The sequence below is a fragment of the Oryx dammah genome, unplaced genomic scaffold, assembly GCF_014754425.2.
Source record: "Oryx dammah isolate SB20612 unplaced genomic scaffold, SCBI_Odam_1.1 HiC_scaffold_19, whole genome shotgun sequence".
Classification (NCBI taxonomy): domain Eukaryota; kingdom Metazoa; phylum Chordata; class Mammalia; order Artiodactyla; family Bovidae; genus Oryx; species Oryx dammah.
In genome coordinates, this window is record NW_024070203.1 from 76,137,411 (window position 1) to 76,161,943 (window position 24,533).

Consider the following 24,533-nt stretch of genomic DNA (forward strand, 5'->3'; position numbering starts at 1 on the left):
ACGTCATCCCAAGAGTGGCCGTGGAGACGGGACGTGGCTGCTGGGAAATCCAGCAACTAACTTGTCTTAAGTCAGAGAAGGGAGTTCTGACAGCCTGCCTTTGGTATTCATGAGAGAGAAGTCCCATCTGGGAGGTAATGTGCCCGTAAGTGCCACACGGAGCTCATATCCGCTCTCAGCAGGCTCCAGGCCGTAGTAGAAAGTGAGGCTCTCTGGGGAACAGAGCTGGTAAGTGCAGGCAAGCCTGACGCCAACTATGCAGGCTGGACAGAGCTCTTCCAAAAGCCACTGCTTTCTGAAAACAGTTGTAGACCTCCTCCAGGAGCTTCGGTGGCATCCCTCTCTAGGCCATCACTTCCTCACTGACCCGGGGCAATTGGCCTGGCCAGGCAGCTATAGATGTCCTTGGATTTTTTCAAGAGCCTCATAAGACTCCACAGTGTCCTCATGAGGGCTGAGCTGAGTCAAGAAGGCCCATCAAACTCATAAACATTTGGGGGAAATGTGTTTTTCCTACTCTGCAACTTTCAGTTGTTCAGTCTCCCCACATCCTGATTGTTTCCAGGCTTGGAGTCCTTCAGGGTGGGTGACATGTGGAAAGACCCAGGCTCTTGTCCCGCCTGGATGCATGACCTGGGCAAGTCACCTAACCTCATCCACATCTAGGGTTTGAAGACCAGACAAGAGGACTCATGTGGAAGTGTTATTTAAATATATTTTTTACTAACGAGGTCATTTATGTTTACATCTTATAAAGCAAGAAACTGAGGAACTAGCTATTATATATAAACAGCTCCAACGTCAGCTGGGCACTTACTGGCATGCGGCAGTTGTATACACCATTTCTGGGGATGTATTACGTGGTGACAAACCCATCCTTTCCCAGGGGAGGAAAGTATAGATTGGTTGTAGCCTCCCTTTTTTCTTCCTGCCATACATCAAGGACCAGATGTTTTGAGATGATCATGTGGGATACAGTTATTGAACTCTTCCAAGAAAGGAAGCTGGCTGGGTCAACTTTAGTCTGAAGAGCACAGAAATGGACACATTGCTCATGGCATGTTGCTGGGAGCAGAGCTCCCGGGTGCCCGGGGTCAGGCCACTGCTGGCGGGTGCAATCAGGTTCACATCATTCCCAGAACTCCTCGGTTTGTGGAAATTAGATTCTGAAAGACTCCATGAGCCTACTGCAATTTCCATAGACGGCCTAAATGATTCCCTTCCATGGAGGAGTGTGTACAAAACATGATGACTATAGCAAAGTTCAAAGGTTTGGGATTGTCTATCCTGGTTAATAATAGGAGCTATGCTCCAAAGGGTGACGTCACAAAGGCAGAATCACAGCTCCCCACGTAAGTGATTTCTACCACCCGGCACAGTCTCAGATAGTGGAAAATGGGGAGTGGGTGTGGGCGTTTCTGGGTGGGAAGAGCCCAGATCAGCCAAGATGGAAACAGCCACATGCCAGCCAGCTCAGGTCTCCTCTGCTGAGTGCCTCGGTCCAAGAAGATCCTGGACAGTGAGGAGGAAGCACTCCTGCCCACAGCAGAGGGCATGCAAGGTCACAGTTCTTAGCAGAAAGAGGTCCCACGGTTGCCAGATAACGACCCGAGGCCTCCACGGTAATCTCACAGTCACTTCCTATGGTCACAGCAACCGGACTAAAGCTAAAGCCAAGACACCCCAGCCACTGGTCAGATGGCTCTCTCTGCTGGGACACTCGCTGAAACCAGACGGCCCTTCTCGTTCCCTTGCTACCATAATATAATGAAGGTGCTGCTGACCAAACATGGATGCTGCGTCTGGCGTGCAACAGACCACCACTACTTCTGGTAACGGCATAGTCATTTCCAGCCCACATTTACAAAAGAGAAGCCCTGAGGTCACAAAGATAGGGACCTGGAACCCGAGCCTCAGGGTTGCTGACTCCTGAGGACCATGCCCCCCTCCCCACCGTCCCCCCACCTACACCAGCAGCGAGGGGTTTGCTCCTTAAGCAGCTGCTCCACCCCAGGTCCCCATTCCCACACGTTATCACCCGGCCATGCCCCACATCCCTGCAGGTTCCTTAGGACTTAAACAATTTCTGGTAACTGCACCTGAACTTGAAACATCTCACTGCTTCCTGTCAGAACCTCACTCAGCTGGCTGCTGTGAGAGGAGGGCTTGTGTACAGAACTGCAGCCTGGAGAGAGGGCAGGTCCTTTCAAGCACATTGTTTCTGACCTTTGCTCTCCCTGCTTTGGGCCTCTTTGATCTCCCAGAGATGCAAACTCCTTCAGATGCTTGGCGGGCAGGCGGCCAAGCAACACAGTTTTAAATTCCTTTGCAAACAAATAAACAGAAGATACCCTTGAAAATCCTGCTCTGCAAAATTTCAGCTCTGAAGCTTCCTTTTTTTATAGATTTTTTTTTTTTTTCCCAGAGCAACTTGTTTTTCAAACGTTTGTAATATTTGGAAATACCCAGAGCAGTCTTACCCTCTCCGTGTACCATCTGGCTGCTGGACAAACGGCAATTATTCAGAAAAATAAAAGGAAAGAGTGGGCTCCTCACTGAAGTTTACATGACATTTGCACATGGCTCAAGTGTTTCCCAAACAAAAGCAGGCGATTCGATTGCTGATTGCCCTATCTGAGGGCAAGACGCGGTGCGGGGACCCTCCCGGGTGAATGACGCCTTAAGGATGCCACGAGGGGGCAGAGAGGAGGCGGCGGGAGAGGCGACTCCCACCAGCGCGCGGAAGGGAGGGGTCCAGGCCCCAGGATGGCCCTGCGCAGCCACACCGGGATCAGCGTGGGGACCAGGCTGCGGGCCTCGTCTCAGCCTCAGCTTCGTCTGCAGGAAGGCGGAAGGGCCACACCACCCCCGCCTCAGCAGGGCCCCGAGCAGACGCCCGAGCGCCCCCGCCCCCGCCCCGGCCCCTTACCGAGCAGACTGATGCCCAGCCGGGACAGGCCCTGCCGGAGCCCCTCGCCCAGGCTTTCCGGGAGCTGCCGCCGCCACTCCTCCTGCCGGTTGTAGTGCTCCTCGTCCAGCGACAGCCGGTCCATGTTCCGGGCCAGGCTCGTGGCCAGGTTGGTGATGGACGTGAGGGTACCTGAAGACACAGAGGCATGTGCGTTTGGGGTCCTGGTCACATGGGTGCCGGCCCCAGTGGAGGGGTCCCCGGAGCGCTGCGGGCGAGCGGAGTCCACAGCAGCCTTCTGGCCTCGCCCGCGGACAGTGAGGGCGGCTTCCCCCTGGGCAGGCTGAGGCCGCGGCCTTCGGAAAATGAGGTGAGGTGAACACTTGCTGAGGAAAGGTGATACACAGCCCTCACAGAGGATAGGATTAGACCCTCCCTCACCAGAAGAATGCCTGCAGTCTCACACAGAGCTATCATGCACTCATCTGACCGTCAGGGCTTGGCTACAATAGTTTTGAAGTCCTCAGGGAGGCCCGGTTTTTTGAAGGTTGCAATTTGCCGGCTCTCATTTGAAAGGGTAAGGTTATGTTGCTGAATTTTAAACAGATTGTAAAGGAATGTTTCCACTTTAGAAGTAAGATCTATTCTTCCCCATTACTCTAGTCATAGTAAAGGAAGACACTCAACTTTATCATTTGACAGTCAGGAAATAATTATTATGCCACAGAGAATATGTGTGATTTTGATATTCAGGCTATGAGCTGGAAAAAAAAAAAAGTGAAGACAATAAAGAGAGTAAGGCATGTGAAAGCCAGGATTCTGTCTGGTTTTCCCAAGAAAGGCTATTTCTGCGTCTTGCTCAAGACAGTCAAGGTCTCCGTGAGCAAAACTGAAAGACATCAACGGACATATCCTGAAGCTAACGAATTAGTTCATCTGTTATTGGATGTCTAGGTTCAAGAAGAAATGGAAGATGTTTTTGCAGCTGCATCTTTACCAGTCATCTGAAAAGAAAAAAAAAAAAAATCCATGCACACACACACAGAAAAACCAAACAGATTTTGCTAAGAGGAAAGAACAAGTGTAAAAAAAATTCAGTGAGTCACTACGCTAAAATTACCACTGGAGTTCGATTTAGCAGGTGTTGGTTGTCTTATTCTAAAATAAAAACAACAGAACCACAAAGATTCAAGTGTCAGGAGTGAGAAATCTGCAGTGACTCACCCGTGGGTTCCTGCGGCTCAGCTCACAGGCCTCCCGGATGACTGGGGGCCCCGGGGGGAGTGGCCCTGTCACTGTCCATGGAATTTGGCTTATTGCTCTTGCTGTTCTCTTGCCAGTCCCCTCTCTATGGATCATGCATTCTCGTATTTCAAGCTCAACTCTTGTTTGAGGCCTTCTAGAGACTTCTATAACCTGCCCACTCATAAGAGAGTTGCAGTACTGTTGACTGTAAAAGGCCTTTTACCGGGCGGGGGGGAGAAGGCCTTTGCCCTGTTTCCCCTGCCTCCCGCTGAGAAGAAAGGGGGACTCAGATGGACCTTGTTAGTTCCCGAGTTACTGCCAACTTGACCAAAATATGGGCAAACAAACACGGATGAAAGGGAAGCATGCTCCTTCCCGAGGTGGGGAGTGGGGGTGGCCGACTGCAGTTTGGCTCCTGTGCCGGATGACGCGTCTGGGCCACAAGGTGGCGCTGTGTACGTGGCGAGCCGGGGGAAAGCTGGCCCGCTCACCTCCCCACCGGCTTCCACTGTCAAAATGTATCCTGCTCCTTAAGAAAGTTATGACAACTGTATCTACATTTATATATATATACATATATATATATATGATGAGGCAACACAGTGTAGGATTTCTGATGTTTAGCAGAAGTCCTGAACACCTTTAATATTTCTGCATTTATCACATGGAATAACAGTTGAGCCAATCCTTGTTTTCCCAATGGGAGGTTTCAAATTCTGAAGTTTCTGAAACATTTTCACACAACTACAGGCAAGCAGTGATCTGTTTAAAACATAAGACGTTATATATGAGCTTTGTTACAAATCCAACGTCTCATTGCCAGCTAACAAGCCAAACAAAGCTAGAGGCAATATTAATTCACGGAGAATGTTTAACACGTTCTCTAAAAAGTAAGCAGGGAAGGAATGAAAATCAGGCCTCATTACCAGGAACCCGAAGAGCTACCTTTGGAAATGTGCTTCACAAATGATGTAGTCCCTCTGGAAACCCCACTCACGAAGGCTCCTGGGCCTCGGGTCAGCCCCTCGTACGGAAGCCTGAAGAAGTCAGCGATGCCGTTCCCGATGCTTCGCACCAGACTCGCCGGGCTGCCAAGGATTTCCAGGGATCCAACCACCCAGCCTGCGAGGGAGACCGGAGGGAAGGGGTGACTGAAACCTTAAATGCAGTACTTTCAACATTTGGGAAAAGTGACCCATTTTCCCTGCAATTCATTTTTCACACTAGAATTGAGAATGTAATAAGCTCCTTTGGAGCAAAATATGGGAAATAACTCATTCACTGTGAATTCATAAATGGCAAACTTTCATACTTTATAAATCAAAGTGATCCTTTTGGCAGCCTCACAAATAGCTTTAATATGACTTCCCTGCCTCCCGTATTCCTGCTAAAAGGGACCCGTGTGCAAGGGGATGACGCTCCCACCGCCTCCAAGCCAAGGCAGCCCCTGGGGCGGCAGGTGTCCGCAGGCTCGGGAGTTCTTCTTAAAGCTCCTTGGTGCAGTGAGGGGCCAGGATGCGGAGGAGGCCAGATGCTAAATGGGGTGCTACAAAGAGGACGCGCAGCTCTGACAGGGACGGAGGAGTTATTTTTAATCTTTCCCAATCCTACCAAGCTGAGCGCTTCCCTTTGGAGTGGAGCTGGAGCCAGAGAAATGTCTCCCCTTCCACCCTGGCTTCAGTTGTGTAAACTCTGGTGACAGGGACATACTGATTAGCTTAGCGAGAGGGGCGTGTTCCCTGAGGGTCCCAGGCGGGGAGCTTGGGATCTGGTTTCCTATTAGAGCTGAGGCTTGCCAGGAAGCCAGCCCGCTTGGCGGCCTGACTGCGGAGCACTTGGCCCTGTGGGAACGTGGCTGAGTGTGGACCCCGGAGCGGCTCCCTGGCTTCGCTCCTGGTCGGGGCTCAGGGCTCTCACTCAGAGGATGCAAGAGGCAGGCAAAGGCCGGGGGCTCAGGAGAGTATGAGTCCAAACACACAGTGTCTTTTGGGAACATGCTGACCTCCCCAGCCTGGGGCTGAGGGCTTTAAGGGGAAGCTGCTGGGCAGGACCCGAGTGGGAGCCGATCCTGCGTCCCCTGCGGCAGGTCCTGGGAGGCCGGGCCTGGGACAGAGGGCCCCCCCAGTCAAGTCACCAACCCCAGAGGGTTGTGAACATGTGGGGGCAAGAGCCAAGCCACAGCCCTCGAGGGTCCCCAGGCCCAGCGCTTTGGAGAGGAACATCCTTACATCTTGAGCCCCCTTCTCTCCTCTGGAACACTAGAAGACAACATCAGGGTTTAGGTGAAAAGAGGGAATTATTTCTAGAAGTTGAGGATTATAAATGGAGGGGCCTCTGCGTGGCCAGGCATTCACCTCACTTACTTCGCCCAGTCACTCTGCAAGCCTTAGTACCTGCCTTCATGTAAATTTAGATTTAGCTAAGGACTGAGCCTCTTCCCAGGCAAAGGGACCATGCCAGGCTCGGGGGACAGGGCCTCATGTGACGTTGTGTCGCCCTGTCGCCAAGCGTCTTGAGGGTGGGCAGGACAAGGAGGGGACTGTGGCTCGATTCTCCCCATCTCCCTGGAGCTTAGAGATACATGGGAGGGCTTCAAGGCCAGGCTTACCCAATTCCAAAGCCCACCCTCCCTCTTCCTGCGAGCCCAGGCCTAACTGAGTAGGCAGGCTACCATGGAAGGTTGTGGAATATTCTTCCTCAGAGGGCCTTCTCCGGATGTAAAGAAACAACAGCTTTCCTTTAGCCTGGAAGAGTTGGAAGGTTCACTTGGAGGCATGAGATTGGACTCGAAACAACTGCCCTTCTCTCCAAAGCTTCCATACCGAGATGAAGAAAGGAGAGTTAGCTACCGCCAAGCAGAGAGCACGCACTGTCCGAGGGGCCTGGTCAGGCCGGCGCAGCGGGGCACAGGGCGCATGGCAGGCAGCCAGCCCCACCTTCCAGCCCACAGCCCGGCCACAGGAAGGTGAGGCAGACAGTCCTGGATCAGGCCACTGTGGATGGGGAGTCCAGGTATGGACCAGAGCTACTTCTCAAGGCCCCGAGCTGGCCAGAGAAGGACCAGAGCACCCGAGGGCATTCTGCCTTTATTTCTCTCCAAAAGCAAATGTATCATTTTGCTTACTGGGTTTGGAGATTTTATTGAAAAAAGGTAACTGTCTGGCTGCCCATAGAGCCAAGCCTTGGAAATAGAGAGGAAGCCCGGGAAATTAGAGAGTCCACACAGTCTCTCCTTTAAATAGGGTCAGTGGTAACTCATTTCTAATCACTTTATTGTTAAAACCTCTATAAGTACTTCCCTAGAAATGAGATCAGGGTATTTCAGCCATTTAATCAAGTCCAATGGGTGAATCCTGACCCAAGTGAGGCAACTTGCCCACTCCCAGGCCAGCCCTTGCTTTCCCAAGAAGGCTAGCACATTCTCTCTGAGACGCTTCTACCCAGGGGTAACCTATCCTCTTCCCATTCCCACTGCTTTCCTCCAGATAATCTTCAGACTGTCTGTAAGGCCTTTAGTGACAGAACTCCCAACAGGCCTAAAAACTTGGCTCTCTAGTGTAGAATTTCTTGTTTCAGCAAATAATGAGACTAGGACAGCAGCTTGGAGAACTTTTAGGTAGATTACCAAAAAATCCAAACAGAATGTTCCTGGGAAAGCTCATGAAAAATGAGAGAGGTCACTTTTAGCACAGAGGCTGCAGGACATGGTTCCCTGGCGGTGGTCACAGCTGGAGTTTCCCTGCCAGCTCACTACTCTGATGGGTGCTCCCACACCTTTGCCCAAGGTGATGACTGGGTGGACGGGAAGCTTACTCCTTCCTAGGCTCCAGACCAGAGCTCTGTAACCTACCTGCCTGCTTCTCATGGGAAAAGCAAAAACTGCCTGAAAGAGTAAAGCTTTTCATATACCTATCTATTAAATTTGAAATGGTAGCTACTTGTTTTAAGATAACTTCTTAGCAAGAGGGAAATCTTTTCTTCCTTGTGGTACAGGCTATGAGAACAACAGTTTCAGGGCAGGGACCTCCTCTGATCTGGCCATCCAGAGTTCTGGGTAGCTATGGATTTCATTCCGCAGAAAATATAATCTTACCAGTATGGCAACAACATGGGTTGGTCGGCCACTGCTACAATGTTGTCTTATCTGGAATGCACTCACCAAGGACAATGTTACCACGTTCTGTCCTGCATTAGTTTTAGAAAGTAAGACCTCCCTGCGTTTTACCAGAAGGGGCTGCGAGACCAGCTCTGGTTGGTTTGTGTTGGTCACCTGGAGTTCATAGCAACGTGAGGAGCCCCATTATCAGACTGAAACCGTTTGAGAGTGAATTTAGGTCAGGAAGGCGAGCTCTGACGCCCATTACCATAGGGAAGCTGGAGACAACCTGGCCTCCAAAACAACCTTCAGCTCACAGTACTCCCCACACCACACTCTGTACACACAGCCAAACACCCCCCGCACACTCTTCCCGCTCAGGTCTGTGGAGAGGCTGAGACACCTACAGCCTTCTCTTTGCCATCTGTCTAGACAGGCAAGGCTGCACTGGGTAGGTAGAAGGCTCTTTATGCATCTGACGAGCACACAAATCCTCTGAATTTCTCACCTAGAGCTATTCATGGGCCGTAATGAAGCAAGTTAACAGCCCAGAACTACATTTCTTTTAGGCCCAGGGGCTGAGAGGGCCTGGGCTGGTCCCGATATAGAGCCTTGTGCCTTCAAGGAGCTGAAAAGGCGCTTGCTAAATGGGAATCAAAATTCTGTTACATAACAGCAAATTTAACGGCTGCTACTGCTTAAGGGTTCATTAAGCGCCACCCTAAATTCAGGGGACTTCACATACTTTCATTGTTTTCTTGTCAGAAATCTTAAAACCCACTTTATGGGTGAGGAAATTGAAATGGGGGAGGTTCAGTAACTTGCCCCCAGCCTCCCAGCCAGCCAGTGGCAGGGTCTGGATTCCAATCCACTGCTGTCTAACTGCTCCTTACCCTCCCATGCTGCTTCCGGGTGTCTTGGAGTCAGGACCACCCTGGAGCCTGTTTCTCGCTCAGGCTCCCTCTGCTGTGTCCTCACCTGCTCTGAAGAGGGCCCCCGCGGCGTAGTGCATGGCCAGGGCGTGGACGAGCTGCCTGGCTGTGGTGAAGATGGGGCCTCTTTCAAACACCGAGAAGGACAGCGGAGTGTGGTCAGAGGCGATGTACAGCTTGAGGGACGCGTGGATGCTGACGAGGAGGTTCACCGGCTGTATCACCAGCTTCCGCAGCTTCACGGGATGCACCAAGGCCCTGGCGTGCTGCCTCACCTGCACGGGCAGCACCTGTCTGCCACCTGCGAGGGCCGTGGGCTGAGCGCCTGGGCTGCTGCTGGGCAGGTAGGTCTCAAACAGAGTTTTGATGTAGTAGACAAACGTGTCTTCCACATATAATCGGGCAGGTTTCAATTCAAAACTGAACTCGTTCACATCGAACAGGACGTCCTTGCCCTCAGTTAAGGTGAGGCAGAGTTTGATAAAGCAGTTTTTCTTGTATTCTTCCAAATCTTCGCTGGATACGAGGAGACTCTGCATCTTGGAGCACTGAGGAGATTCTGGTTTCTCCCCCTGGCAGACCAAGACAGCGAAGTGGAAACTGGACCTGTTGTACAGCTGGTTGTCCAGCTGCAGGTCCCCGCAGCAGCCCTCCACTGAGTAGATGTGAAAGGGGGCGGCCGCCGTCTCTTCCCCAGGGAGGTGGCCAGCCACGGGGGCCATCTGGAGGAAAACGTGGTCCAGTGTGAGCCTCAGAAGCTCGGATGACGCTCCGTGGTGGGTGAGGTCATCAAACACCGCCAGGCTCAACTGAGTGACAAACATTTTAAATGTCACGATCTTCTCCAGAGTTCTGGAGGAGGAAGGGAAGAGAACGTGAGCATCTCTCCTCCACTTTTCTTTTCCTCCCTCCCTCCCTTCCTTAATGTCTTAGTAGATCTTCAATGACGGAGCCTTCTTAGAAACCTCCTGATGTCCCATCAGATTCTCATAAGAAACAAATTAAGAACTGAACTTGCAGTACATCGTGTCTGGACAGCCGGGCACACTCCAGCAGCACCGGGAGATGTTCCCAAAGGGACCATTACAAGCTCTCGTCACACTGCTCCATCGTGTTCCCCTCATCAACACCAGACTTTTATTCCCAAATCCTCTGAGTTCTTTGTGCACTAATTCTCTGTTGTGATCATCACGAGGTGAAAGGTCATAATAAAATAACCAAGATGTCTTATATTGGGAAAAGTAAGAGCAAGCAAGAGAAAGCTTCCCATGAACCCCTGGCATCTCAGGGCGCATGCTCTGCTCTCCCTGTCACATTTAGAGCTGAGCAGCCCGAGCTGCTCCACGAACCCCTCTGTCCTGAGCTAAGCCACAGTGCTCTCACCCTCTTCAAAGTCATCACTCCAGCAACTCACTCCCTCCTACACCATTTCTTCTTCCTTACCAGCAGCTTATAAACATGCTATTATTTCTCTTAAAAAATCCCTCTTGTTAACTAACTCCTCCTCTAGCTACCCTTTTCCTGATCCCCTTCACATAAACACCCCAAAGCACATACACCTCGTCTCCTGTTGCTCACTTTCCATTTTCTCTTAGCCTTGCTCCAGGCAGGCTCTGTCCCACCTCCTCTACCAGAGCAACTCCCATCAGGGACCCCAAGGGACTTCCTTGTTGCTAAATTGAAAAATGGGCTTGAAGTCTGTGACTCACGCCCCCTACTGTGGCATTCGAGCGGATAATTCCCTCCTTCTGGAAATCCCTTCTTGGCCCGTCTGCTCTCAGCTTTTGTATGTCTCATCACTCATCACCTATGGGACTCCCTCCTCTTAAAGGTCAGGTGCCCAAGCTTCAGCCCCTGGCCCTCTTCTCTCCCCATCTCCACTCACTCCCCTTGGAGGGCTTCATCTGGGCCCGAGGCTTGGCATCTATATGCTGATGACTTCTACAGTCACACGTTCAGCCTAGAACTCCCTGTGAGCGAGGATCTTGCGTTTCTAACTCCCCATCCACACAGGAGTCACTTACAGGTCTCAGACGTCTCAAGGGTCATGTGTGTGGTCATACTCATGATCTTACTCCCGAACCCACAGAACAGTTGTTCTCATCTTAGTTTATGATGACTACATCCTACCAGTTGCTCAGACCAAAACTCTGAGAGTTCTTGATGCCTCTATTTTCAACCCACATCCAATGCATCAAGGAAAATTCCACTGGTTTCTTCTTAAACTGCATCACGAATCTGACCATTTCTTACCACTTTCCCTGACAGTGTGGCCTAAGCCATCAACACCTCTAGTGTGAATAACTGTAACAGTCACCTAACCAGTCTCCTTGCTTCCTCCTTTACCTCTCTAGGCTGCTGTTGCTGCTAAGTCGCTTCAGTCGTGTCCAACCCTGTGCGGCCCCATAGACGGCAGCCCACCAGACTCCCTCGTTCCTGGGATTCTCCAGGCAAGAACACTGGAGTGGGCTGCCATTTCCTTCTCCAATACATGAAAGTGAAAAGTGAAAGGGAAGTCACTCAGTAGTGTCCGACTCTTAACAACCCCATGGACTGCAGCCCACCAGGCTCCTCCATCCATGGAATTTTCCAGGCAAGAGTGCTGGAGTGGGGTGCCAACACTTCTCTGTAGTTCACTTCAAAAAGCATAGGGAACTATATTCAATATTCTGTGACAAACCATAATGGAAAACAATGTGAAAAAGAATATATGTGAAATATATATATATATATATAAACTATACCTCAATAAACTTAAAACAGAAGAAAAGGAGTCATGGTCTTCTAAAAATTTATGTCAAATCAGGTAACTTCTCCATTCAAACAGATCCAATGACTTCCCCGTTTCACTCAGAAGAAAGTGAAGCCCTGCGCAACGTGTGCCCTCCTTCCAGCCATCGCCTGCCTGGCCCCGGGCCCTGGTTCCTCCTAGCTCACCCACTGCACTTGGCCCGCCCTGGCCTAGTCCCTGCTCCTCCAATATGCTGGTACACTGCTTCTGACTTCTGAACTGGCTGTGCCCTTTGTCTGGAGAGTTCTTCCCAGATAATCATATTACTAATATCACCTGGCTGTTTTCAAGTCTTTGCTTAAATGTCAGCTTCTTGGTGAGGCTTACCTATACCAGTTTTTCAAAACTATCCTCTTTCTGTTCCTATACCTGGGTAATTCCTGGTCCCGACCAGGCTTTGTTTTTATTGCTGCAGAACTCCAACCTTCCACTAAACCATAAAATTTCCTTTTTTATTATGTTCGTTCTGTCCTCCCACTGCACACCTATGAGAATGTGATCTCCTCGGGAGCAGAGACTTGGGACTGTTAGGTCACAGGTGAGAATAGCACTGGCATCTAGTAAGCACTTGAGAAATACTTGCTGAACAGATGAATTAAGGAAACACAAGTAAATGCTTAGGTCTTTCTTATTTCTACCACTGAATGCAAGGATTGTTGCTACTGTCACAAACAATGCCCTACTAATGCCCTATATAAAACATTCCTGAAGTTGTGTGGGCTTGAAATCTTGGCTTATGCAATTCAAAATTTAGTCTTTGGTTCTATTATGCTATTAATTTGTTTTTACAAACTCTTCTGGTCAAAGGAAACCGTCTACCCAACCTATTTGCAATATTATAAATTCAAATTAATCATAATATGGCAAGGTCCAAATTAATGAGTTTTTAACCATATATGAAAAGCAAGAGATTTAGAAAAAAATAAAGGGCTTAAACAAATGTATAAAAGTTGATGACACTATATATTTTAAATTAAAATTTAAATAAATTAACTTTCTGATTATAAAATATGTTCTTATAGAAATTAATAAATAGAAAATCATTAAATAATCACTTATAACTGTACATCTATTAACAACTTTGATTCTTTTCTTTCCAGTGTTATTTCTAGGAATGTTTTCTGTATGTATGAGAATGTGTGTGCATTTATGTACTTAAGTGTGAATATGTGTGTGTGTGTACATAATTAGAATATATTTGTATATTCAAATTTATGTTCTGTTTGCTTTATTTTAGATTCATCACATGTATTTTTGTATCCCACTAAAATCCTATAATGGTATATTCTGTGGATATACCATTTTTTGTACAACTATGTATCATCTATTTCCCTGCTGACAGGATCTGTACTCGGAATATTTTGCCATTCTAATTAGCAATGTGATCAAATCTCTCTGTATATCTTTGCCTAGTTCTCTAATTATTTCTTTAACTCTTAAGCTCTTAAACTCTTAAAAGTAGAATTTCCAAGCCAAAGGGGTTTTAAAGCTCTTAATACATACATATTACTAAAGTGCTTTCTAGAAAACAGTAACAATTTACACTTTTAGTAGGACTGTATATGATGGATATGTGTGTTTTCATCACTCAGTCATGTCTGACTCTTTGCAACCCCATGGACTGTAGCCCGCCAGGCTCCTCTGTCCATGGAAATCTCCAGGCAAGAATATTGGAGTGGGTTGCCATTCCCTTTTCCAGGTATATGATGGAACATCATTGTTAATTCAATATGTAATGTCTTATTTAAAGTTTACATTTCTTTGGTTATTTGTGTTTCCACTTCCCAGAATTTTCCGGTTGTGTTTTTTACCCTTATTTAGTTTTAGAAAAGGCAGAGGAACCACCAGAGATCAAATTGCCAACATCTGGTAGATCATCGAAAAAGCAAGAGAGTTCCAGAAAAACATCTATTTCTGCTTTATTGACTATGCCAAAGCCTTTGACTGTGTGGATCACAATGAACTGTGGTTAATTCTGAAAGAGATGGGAATACCAGACCACCTGACCTGCCTCTTGAGAACCTATATGCAGGTCAGGAAGCAACAGTTAGAACTGGACATGGAACAACAGGCTGGTTCCAAATAGGAAAAGGAGTACGTCAAGGCTGTATATTGTCACCCTGCTTATTTAACTTCTATGCAGAGTACATCATGAGAAACGCTGGACTGGAAGAAACACAAGCTGGAATCAAGATTGCCGGGAGAAATATCAATAACCTCAGATATGCAGATGACACCATCCTTATGGCAGAAAGTGAAGAGGAACTAAAAAGCCTCTTGATGAAAGTGAAAGTGGAGAGTAAAAAAGTTGGCTTAAAGCTCAACATTCAGAAAACGAAGATCATGGCATCTGGTCTCATCACTTCATGGGAAATAGATGGGGAAACAGTGGAAACAGTGTCAGACTTTATTTTTGGGGGCTCCAAAATCACTGCAGATGGTGACTGCAGCCATGAAATTAAAAGACACTTAATCCTTGGAAGGAAAGTTATGACCAACCTAGATAGCATATTGAAAAGCAGAGACATTACTTTGCCAACAAAGGTCCATCTAGTCAAGGCTATGGTTTTTCCAGTGGTCATGTATGGATGTGAGAGTTGGACTGTGAAGAAGGCTGAGTGCCGAAGTATTGATGCTTTTGAACTGTGGTGTTGGAGAAGACTCTTGAGAGTCCCTTGGACTGCAAGGAGATCCAACCAGTCCATCCTAAAGGAGATCAGACCTGGGTGTTCTTTGGAGGGAATGATGCTAAAGCTGAAGCTCCAGTATTTTGGCCACCTCATGCGAAGAGTTGATTCACTGGAAAAGACTCTGATGGTGGGAGGGATTGGGGGCAGGAGGAGAAGGGGACGACAGAGGATGGGATGGCTGGATGGCATCACCGACTCGATGGACGTGAGTCTGAGCGAATTCCGGGAGTTGGTGATGGACAGGGAGGCCTGGCATGCTGCGATTCATGGGGTCGCAAAGAGTCAGACAGGACTGAACTGAACTGAACTGAACTGAATTTTTGGAAGGAGGGACTATCGTCATATTATTCCTACTGAATTATAAGAATTCTTTTAAATTAAGGATATTAACTCTGGTTCATATTTACAAAACCTGATGGCAACATTCAGGTTGAAGCGGGAAAATGTGGCTTTACTTTTGCTATAGCTCTAATTGCTCAGTCTAATTACTGATTACTAGGTGGTCATGTGGACAGAGATGCATTAATCTGTATTTCACGCTAATGATAATGTGTAATTCTAAGATGCATGTCTCAGTCTATACATCAGTTCGTTAAACTTACCAGAGAAGAACTGGAAGGCGTACCCATGGAAGATGATATACTGCTTCTTCTTATGGGTATAATTAAATGCTAATAACCATATCCTTATCGATTACAGAATAATTAACCAAAAGCTTTATACACACACATATATATATGGATAACAAAAAACGGTGAACAGTAGGTTTACAGCTTTATAATGTGACACTTACCCTACTGCTACCTGGATACTAGTTAAGCCTACCTGTTGGTATTAATTACGACCGGCCCAGCTTTTCCTTCTGGGGCCACATTGATGAAGACTGTGCCACAGTGATGGATGGTGTCCACGTACACATAGCCAAAGCCAGTCAGAAACACAACCTGTGAAAAGAACATTCAAAATCAGGCTGGGAAGCAATACAAAACACTGTTGAAAAGGCTTCAGATATCTTCAGTTCTGACTCAATACCACAAACACTTGCTGGTTATATTTCTTTATATCCACGTGTATAGGCTATTCAGCTGACGAAAAAAAAATCAAATCCAGATTTTCAATATCCAGCTGTAAGGTTCATAGGAAAAAAATGATGGATGACTGGGCATGAGTGTCTTCATTCTCTCCTTCTCTGACATTGGCAAATAACTCTGCATGGGCTGGAGACTAGCCATGGACCAGCTTTATGTGCACATATGAATCTCTGTGGGGGAAAAAAATCCCTGAATTGAAATGCGATGTGCAAAACCTTTCAGGCTTTTGAGTTTTGACTTAGCTACCATAATGATGCCCTTCTGTGCTGGGGACACCAAAACATACCTGAAAACCCACCAACAAGACACGTTATAATCTCCTCAAGGCCCCTTGCATAAGTTGGAACAAGAATGTCAGGTACTTCATTTGCTTGGAGTAAAAATTGATTTTTCTTCCATGAGGAGGTGGACTTAGACTTAAAAAAGAGTTCTATCTCAGAAGTCAGGTGCCAGGCTAGCAGAACAGATGTCCTTTCAGCATTAAATACCGATGTTGCTTAAGTGGATAAATATTTGAAAACAGAACTATTTGAAAAATAACTCCAAGAACATCGTGTTCACAGCCAGCATTACCTGAGGGTAAGGGCAAGAACCTCCTCCTGTTTGGGAACACTGATGCTGACGATGTATATTATCAATTCAGTCCACGTCTGGGCCCTTTTTATTATTAGAACAGCAAATAAAAAGAAGACAGACTGAAAATTCCTGGATGAAGGAACAAAGCTAGGTGTCTGCTTGGCATGGGAAGAAGGTGTTCTCATTTTGACCACATGAAGAGGTACCTGAAAGAATGTACACAGAACCACGAGAGTCTGTGATTCTCACCCTTGGATGTGACTTCAAGGTCACTGGGCTTTTTTCTTATACTATGGCTCCTCCTTCAGAAATCCTGATCGTCTTCAATATCCAGGGCATCTGGAGGTCATCTCTGCCTCCCTGTTTTCATCTCCTGCTTCGCTGACTCCTGAAATAGCCTTCTTTCTTATTCTACGGCTACTGCTCTAGCTCAGACCCTTGTCTGCTCCTCAGCACCATCTGTGCAGAGAAAGCACTGTCCCTCTATGCAAATCCTTTCCAAATCCTGTGTATCTTTGTACATACAGAGTGTTGTTACTCAGTCACTAAGTTGAATCCGACACTCTTTGTGACCCCATAGACTATAGCAAGCCAGGCTCCTTTGTTCTCCGCTATCTCCTGGAGTTTACTCAGATTCATGTCCATTGAGTCGGTGATTCTATCTCACCATCTCCGCCTCTGCAGCCTCCTTTTCCTCCTGCCTTCAATCTTTCCCAGCATTAGGGTCTTTTCCAGTGAGTCAATTTTTGCATCAGATGACCAAAGTACTGGAGCTTCAGCTTCAGCATCAGTCCTTCCAATGAATATTCAGGGTTGATTTCCTTTAGGATTAACTTGTTCAATCTCCTTGCAGTCCAAGGGGCTCTCAAGAGTCTTCTCTAGCACCACAGTTTGAAAGCATCGTGTGGCTCTCAGCCTTCTTTATGGGCCAACTCTTACATCCATACATGACTATTAGAAAAACTATAGCTTTGAAAAGCTATACTGGAAAAACTATCGTCAGCAAAGTGATGTCTCTACTTTTTAATACACTGTCTATGTTTGTCATAGCTCCTTCCAAGGAGCAAGTGTCTTTTAATTTCATGGTTGCAGTTGTTCACTATCTGCAGTGATTTTGGAGACCAAGAAAATAAAATCTGTCACTGCTTTCATATTTCCTCTATTTGGCATGAAGTAATGGGACCACCTGCAATGTGGGAGACCCAGGTTTGATCCCTGGGTTGGGAAGATCCCCTGGAGAAGAGAATGGCTACCTACTCTAGTATTCTTGCCTGAATTCCATGGACAGAGGAGCCTGGAGAGCTACAGTCCAAAGAGTCAGATATGACTGAGCAGCCAACACTTTCACTTTTCATAGTGGGACTGGATGCCATGATCTTAGTTTTTAATGTTGAGTTTCAAGCCAGCTTTTTCACCCTCCTCTTTCACCCTCATCAGGGACATTCTATTCAAGGAAGATATTCTCTGTTTTTTCTGTTCTTTTCCTCAGATTGATACCTATAGCTACATTCCAAAAGCACATTAACTATACTTCGGTTTCATCACCAATCTTATTGTTTGTATTACTGTCACCGGTTTTTATCATAGACTCAATCACTAGATTGTCAACTTTTTGAGGGCAGGAGTGGAGTCAGTTTGTATTCTCTATGGACATGTTTCCCAAATGGATCATCTTGCAAAAACATCTGTTCAAAAGACTGTATCCTGAATTTGCCCTTTCTGTTCCAAGATAAGAACTGAACTTGACTATGATAAAATGTGGAAGGCAGCCAACCTAAAAAATGGCTCAGCTCACGAATCTAAAACAAAACAGATATTCTTTGAGAGCCAGTCACATTTATAAAAGCTATTATTTTATATGATATGTAGAGTAAGTCAACTGCTTTGTTACTAGGTTTACAGACATGGGATTATTCATTTGACACAAGGCTTTTAAAGGTCTTAACGCTCCCGTCTCCATTCCTTCCTCTCAAGGACTGTCGTAACTTCAGAGGATACCTTAGGGTTTTAGCAGAGAGTGTTAAAAACTGGAACTACCACCTCTCAAAGTAGGGAAGGAGGGGACCAGAAGAGGAAAATACTTATTGTTTAGCTCATTCTCAAAGCAGTCTGCAGGCCTTATGAAATGAGGATTCATTTACTTCCCAAGATAGTAAAGATAAAGAAGCTGAGGGTTTCCATTAACTTCCCAGGAGACTCTGAAAGCAAGCAAATTAACCTAAACCTTTAAGGTATTTCTTCTGGCCAAAACCTTGGACTTGGGAGAGAAATTCTGCTGGGTGTCCCTTTTAGTTATTACTAGAATGGAAGGAACGCAGACTTTAATTCTTGGAGCCTACTCTTGCCTCCTTTCACATGGAGAGAAACTACTCGCAACATCAAGCATTTGGTACAAAGTGAGTTCTAGGGACTAGAGAGTTAGGAACGTCAGTGCCAGAAGAATTAGGCACCTACACCCTAGAAATTAAAACAAATCCTTGTGTTGGTCTGGTGGTTTGATCATTTAATCATTAATTAAATCAGTGATCGGATATTTAAGGTGAACCCACAAAGAGCTCCTCACTGCAGCAGGCACTGAGAAGATAAAATCACACCCTCGGTTGCTCCCAGTTTGGTTGGTGAAAAAGTACACAGATAATGAGATAAGAGCTAAAAGTTCCAGGACAGCAGTGTATATTCTTCCATCTTAGAGCATTATCCACCATGGTCATGAGGGCAACACTTTTGTGTGCATTTTCTTCAGTTTTTACAACCAGCACTCAGTAAAGAGCTGAATGGGAGTCAGCTCAAGGTGGCTCTCGTGGTAGAGACTTCTAGTGTTCACCCACGCCCAGCCGCCCTCTCCTTCCAGGAGCAGAGCAGGCTTACACCCGTTAGCCCCTTGCAGTGAGACCAGGCAATGAGACCAGCTTTGGCCAATGAGCTAAAGGCAGTATTGACAGGTGTTAGTTTCGAGCCAAAGGGTAAAAGGGCAAGACTTCTCCCTGTGCTACAGAGACTGAACAAAAGCTTTATGTTCCACATCAGTGGTGGGCCATATCCAATTGGATGCCTGTTTTTTGGTAAACTTTATCTTGTATTGGGGCTCAGCCGATTAACAAGGTTGTGACAGTTTCAGGTGGAACTGAAAGCCATACATATACATGTATCCAATCTCCCTCAAACTCCCCTCCCACCCAGGCTGCCACACGTTATTGAGCAGAATTACCTGTGTATACAGTAGGTCCTTGTTGGTTATCCATTTTAAATATAACAGTATGTACATGACTGTTCTTGTAAACACAGTTTTACTGGAACTTATTTACATATTGACTCCATCTAACAACAGAGTTGAAAACTTGCTGACAGAGACTATATGCTTTGAAAGCCTAAAATATTTACTATTTAGACCTCAAAGAAAAAGTCTGTTGATTCCTGTTCCAGGTGGTGGTTATGGTAGATTATTCTCCATTAAGGAATTGCACATCCCAGGGTCTATACCTTTGTTTAATCCCTTCCTATACTGATATGAAGCTTGGCTTTGTGACTTTCTTCAGATAATGGGATGTCCGCAAGCATGAGGCAAGAAGTGTGAAAAAAAGCTTGCTTTGGGGGATTTTCCCCTTGGCAACCATGTGAGGAAGCCTGGCTTAGCCTTCCTATGGAGGAAAGACCACGTGGTAAGATAGCTACCCAGGCTTCCTGGATGAACTCCTCCTCTGCCAACCCTCCAGCCAAATGCAGCTGCATGGGCTCATCCTGCAAAAACACCACCCAACCAAACCCTCCAGATCACTGCTGTTTCAAGCCTCCAGGCTTTGGGCTGGTTGTTACAACGGGGTAGAGATAAGACAATGAAGCCTCTGTCAACCTGGGTCCCTGACTGACCATGAGGACAAAGCCCTTGATGACAAACACTGGGATACAGCACGAGCAAAAAGTCAATGCTAGGACTGTGATAGACAGCATAGTGTAACCTAAACTAATGGAGGGAGATATCAGTAATGCAAGTAGGGTTCCAGCAAAAACCTAAAACGGGAGTCTGCTTAATGCTGTGTATGTGTTCAGTCACTTTAGTCATGTCTGACTCTTTGCAACTCTAGGGACTGTAGCTTGCCAGGCTCCTCTGTCCATGGAGTTCTCCAGGAAAGAATACTGGAGTGGGTTGCCATGCCCTCTTCCAGGGGACCTTCTCGATCCAGGGGTCAAACCTGAGCTGCCTAAGTCTCCTGTGTTGCAGGTGAATTCTTTACTGGTGAGCCACCAGGGAATTCTGGCTTAACGGTAGCAGTAGAAATTGATATTGAAAGCTACAAAAATGGGAATTTATGTTGTGAGTGGCAAGACACTGAGTGAAACTGTTGTCTAAGATTACTTGGGAGGCAGATTATAAACCTAATAGATTTGTAGCTCTAGAAGATGAGGTTTGAAAACAAAACGCTAGCAGTGCGTGTTGGCTGCTGCTGACTGCACCTGGCAATGTACTATGAAGAAGAGAGGAGCTCAGCAAAGAACTGGCTGGTTTGCAAAGATAAATTAAAGAGAATAAAGAGATTCCAGAAATTCAGAGCTTCGCAAAGGCAGTAATGCTTTTAAACCCCAAATAGTAAGAGATAAAATTTAATCTTTGAACATGAAGGCAGATTAATACTTAGACTTAGGGCTACACATAGGCATCAGAACTCACTGTTGAAAATTTTAATTGTTAAAGTTACTCAGAAAAAATTTTAGAATGACTGTTTACCATTGCCACAGAAGCTCCCTTAAATTCAGAGAGAGGTAAGGAACAAAATAGTACAGAAATATGTCATTAAAAGGACCAAGGATCTGGTTATTAGCACATGGGATTCTCTGGAATCAAACAGATGAGAAGTCCACTGAGTTTCTGAGAAATTACTACTGCCTAATAAACTCACGAGCCTAGACTAAAAGAGTCTGTGATTGATTATTCGAGACTCAATACAACTTCAGATGTAGCCAAGGAGGGTCTCTGAGCATGGACCCAGGGACGAGAAGGATGATGGTGAAAGAGCTCTTCCATTTGCAGAGACACAACTTAGAGATTATTCCTTCCTTCCGAGATTAAAACCCCCAAGATATGTGCTTAAAAATTTTTTGGAACTGTTATGGGTGAGAGCATGTGCACGTGTCTCGTTCTTCCTCTTTCCAATCTGGAGGAGTTCTTACTATTTTCTGTCCTACAATTTGGCAGGGTGAGGCGAGCCAGTGAGCTTATAGGTCTCCAGATGAAAGGAGCCATATACACACCAAGAAAGCATCACTGAGAAATACTGGATTTCCACTGGGGTGTGGAGAAGACTGGTTAGCGACCTGGGGAGGAGAGTTATTCTAGGCAGAGGTTGGAGGTGGGGTTCAGTTCAGTTCAGTTGCTCAGTCGTGTCTGACTCTTTGTGATCCCATGGATGGCAGCATGCCAGGCCTCCCTGTCCATCACCAACTCCCGGAGTTCACCCAAACTCATGTCCATTGAGTTGGTGATGCCATCCAACCATCTCATCCTCTGTAGGCCCCTTCTCCTCCTGCCCTCAAGCTTTCCCAGCATCAGGGTCTTTTCCAATGAGTCAGGTCTTCGCATGAGGTGGCCAAAGTATTGGAATTTCAGCTTCAGCATCAGTCCTTCCAATGAATCTTCAGGACTGATTTCCTTTAGGATGGAGGTGGGGTAGCGGTGGAGAATGAATTAAGTGATTGATGGCAAAGGGGATATTTTTAATTATTATTGCAGAAGAAGCTAGTGACTCCTATTCAGTGCTGTCATTTAGTTATTTTTGACTTTCTTTACTTCATATTGGTAGTGTGGGTGTGTGTGTGGAAGATTATAGGCAACAAATAGCGACTTGCCGCTTTGACCACAAAACATATGGGGAATGGTCTGTGTTCTGTCATTCTTGTCTCTGTTAGCGCACCCAGATCAGTATGACTTTAGAAAACCACTGAGGCCTAGGTCTGCCGCCCACTTAGTACATTATCTTTTCCTACAATTACAAATAAGGAACAGGGTAATATAACCTGTGCTTTTTATACATTCAGTTACTTTTATAAATATTAAATTTATTTACTATATTTATTGCTACTAGAGATCAGTGGAGAAATAACTCCAGAAAGGATGAAGAGACAGAGCCAAAGCAAAAACACCACCCAGTGGTGGATGTGACTGGTGACGGAAGCAAGGTCCGATGCTATAAAGAGTGATATTCCATAGGAACCTGGATCCATGAATCAAGGCAAATTGGAAGTGGTCAAACAGGAGATGGCAAGAGTGAACATCAACATTTTAGGAATCAGCGAACTAAAATTTAGGACTGGAATGGGTGAATTTAACTCAGATGACCATTGTATCTATATCTGACTATATTCATATCCAACAAACATTTTAATTTTTACTTTACTGAGTAATTAGGTTATAAGGTGACACCTGGGAAATAACTGAAAGTATTCTTGGAAGTCCGTCTCTTGTTCTTTCTCTCCCATTCTCTCTCTTTTCTTCTCCTGACAGGCTATGTGCAATAAACCAGGGATAGTCAAGAGGGAGTTACACGGCATCCCAGCACTTCAGTTCAGTTAAATAATTCAGGCATTCCTGTTATTAAAAGTCCTTAAGTCACCCCTTCTATGATTTGTACTAATTCCCTCTGTCACTGGGCTCCAGTCCCCATCATGGTACACTTGCTGGACTTCATCTCTCTTCAATCCTCTTTCTTTTACCTGATTCATTTTGCCCTACCTCACATGTTCACTTCTTTTTGGATGGTCAACTTTGTGTCAGCTTGATTGACCACTGGGTACCCAGATGAAAACATTATTTCTGGATGTGTCAGTGAGGGTGTTTCCAGATGAGATGAGCATTTGACTCAGTGGACTCTGCAGACTGCCTTCCCCAGGGTGGGTGGGCATCGTCCAGTCCACTGAGGGTCTGAACAGAACAAAGGGTGGAGGAAGAAGGAACTTGCCCCCCTTTCCTGCCTAAGTGCTAGAGCTGGGACATTTCATTGCATCTTTTCCTGCCCTTGGACTGGAATCTACACCATGGTTCTCCTGGGTCTCTGGCTCGTCTATGGCAGATTGGGGGAGGTCTTAGCATGAACTGTATGAAGATGTGATAAATCAGGCATTGTATTTGTTCTGCTGATCTCTAGCAAAAATTCGTAAGACATTTCACCCTCTATTTTGGGAAGAAATAAATATAAATTTTACTAATTTTATGAAATTAAACTAAAATTAATAAAAGGCTTCCTTGTAGCTCAGTTGGTAAAGAATATGCCTGCAATGCAAGAGATCCAGGTTCGATTCCTGGGTTGGGAAGATCTGCTGGAGAAGGAAATGGCAACCCACTCCAGTATTCTTGCCTGGAGAATTCCAAGGACAGAGGAGCCTGGTGGGCTACAGTCCATGGGGTCGCAAGAGTCTGACATGACTCAGCAACTAAACCACCACCACCCAGATCAAATAGTTTGTAAAAGAGTATCATAAGAAAAAAAACCCTGGAATAGAAGAATTCAAGACTTGAAAGGGAAGAAGAGATTCCCATACATGCTATGGGATTGAACACTAACCCGCAGAGGGAATAAGGAAGTGAGATGTGGTCTACTTGGTTGCAGGCAGTGATTTGTCTTTAGCAGCCAAGTGGCCTGGAGAGATTCTTCTGGCTGGACTCTGTTTTACTCACCACTGTGGTGGCAGTTGTGGAGGCAGGTTTGAGGGTAGGAAGCTTGACAATGGAGAGACTCTTTAAGTGGCTGTTGCTAAAATCTGACCGAGGGGTGATGAATAAAAGACTTGAAGTAGACCCTGGTCACAAAAAGAAGGGGAAGACACAGAGATCCTTCTTAGGAATTTCTGCCAGAACTTGTGGGGGAAGTGAGGGATAGGAAAGTACTGGGATGCTGCAGGAAAAGACGGGCTTGGAAGTCAAGACAGTCCTGGGATGGAGTCCCAGGCCCACACGCTCTGTGCAAGTTAACCTCTCTGAGTTTCGCGTACCATCTACCTGTGCAGACTAATGACAGTATTTGTGTAGAATGCTTGACATAAAGCAGGTATTCAATACGAGTTCATAAGGTTTTAACACTAAAAAAATGGGGGTGATATTAATTAAAGCAGAGACTCCAGGAGAAGCTGGTTTGAGGGAACAGAAAATGAGCGCTCTGGTTTCAGATGATGATGGCGGTTTGAAGTGTCTGTAGGTCTTTTGGGCAGAGATGTCT

General features: G+C 46.2%; 1 protein-coding gene across 2 annotated transcripts in view; it reads right to left on the minus strand.

Annotated features, from left to right (window-relative positions):
• VPS13B (vacuolar protein sorting 13 homolog B) overlaps positions 1-24,533 on the minus strand; it is a 772,631-nt gene that overhangs the window by 12,166 nt on the left and 735,932 nt on the right. For both annotated transcript variants that reach the window (XM_040260994.1, XM_040260993.1), the window contains exons 55-58: positions 15,488-15,606; positions 9,228-10,033; positions 5,099-5,275; positions 2,930-3,100 (exon numbers count right to left, since the gene is read on the minus strand). In XM_040260994.1, coding sequence (XP_040116928.1) covers positions 2,930-3,100; positions 5,099-5,275; positions 9,228-10,033; positions 15,488-15,606 — 1,273 coding nt within the window. The remainder of the gene's footprint in view (positions 1-2,929; positions 3,101-5,098; positions 5,276-9,227; positions 10,034-15,487; positions 15,607-24,533) is intronic.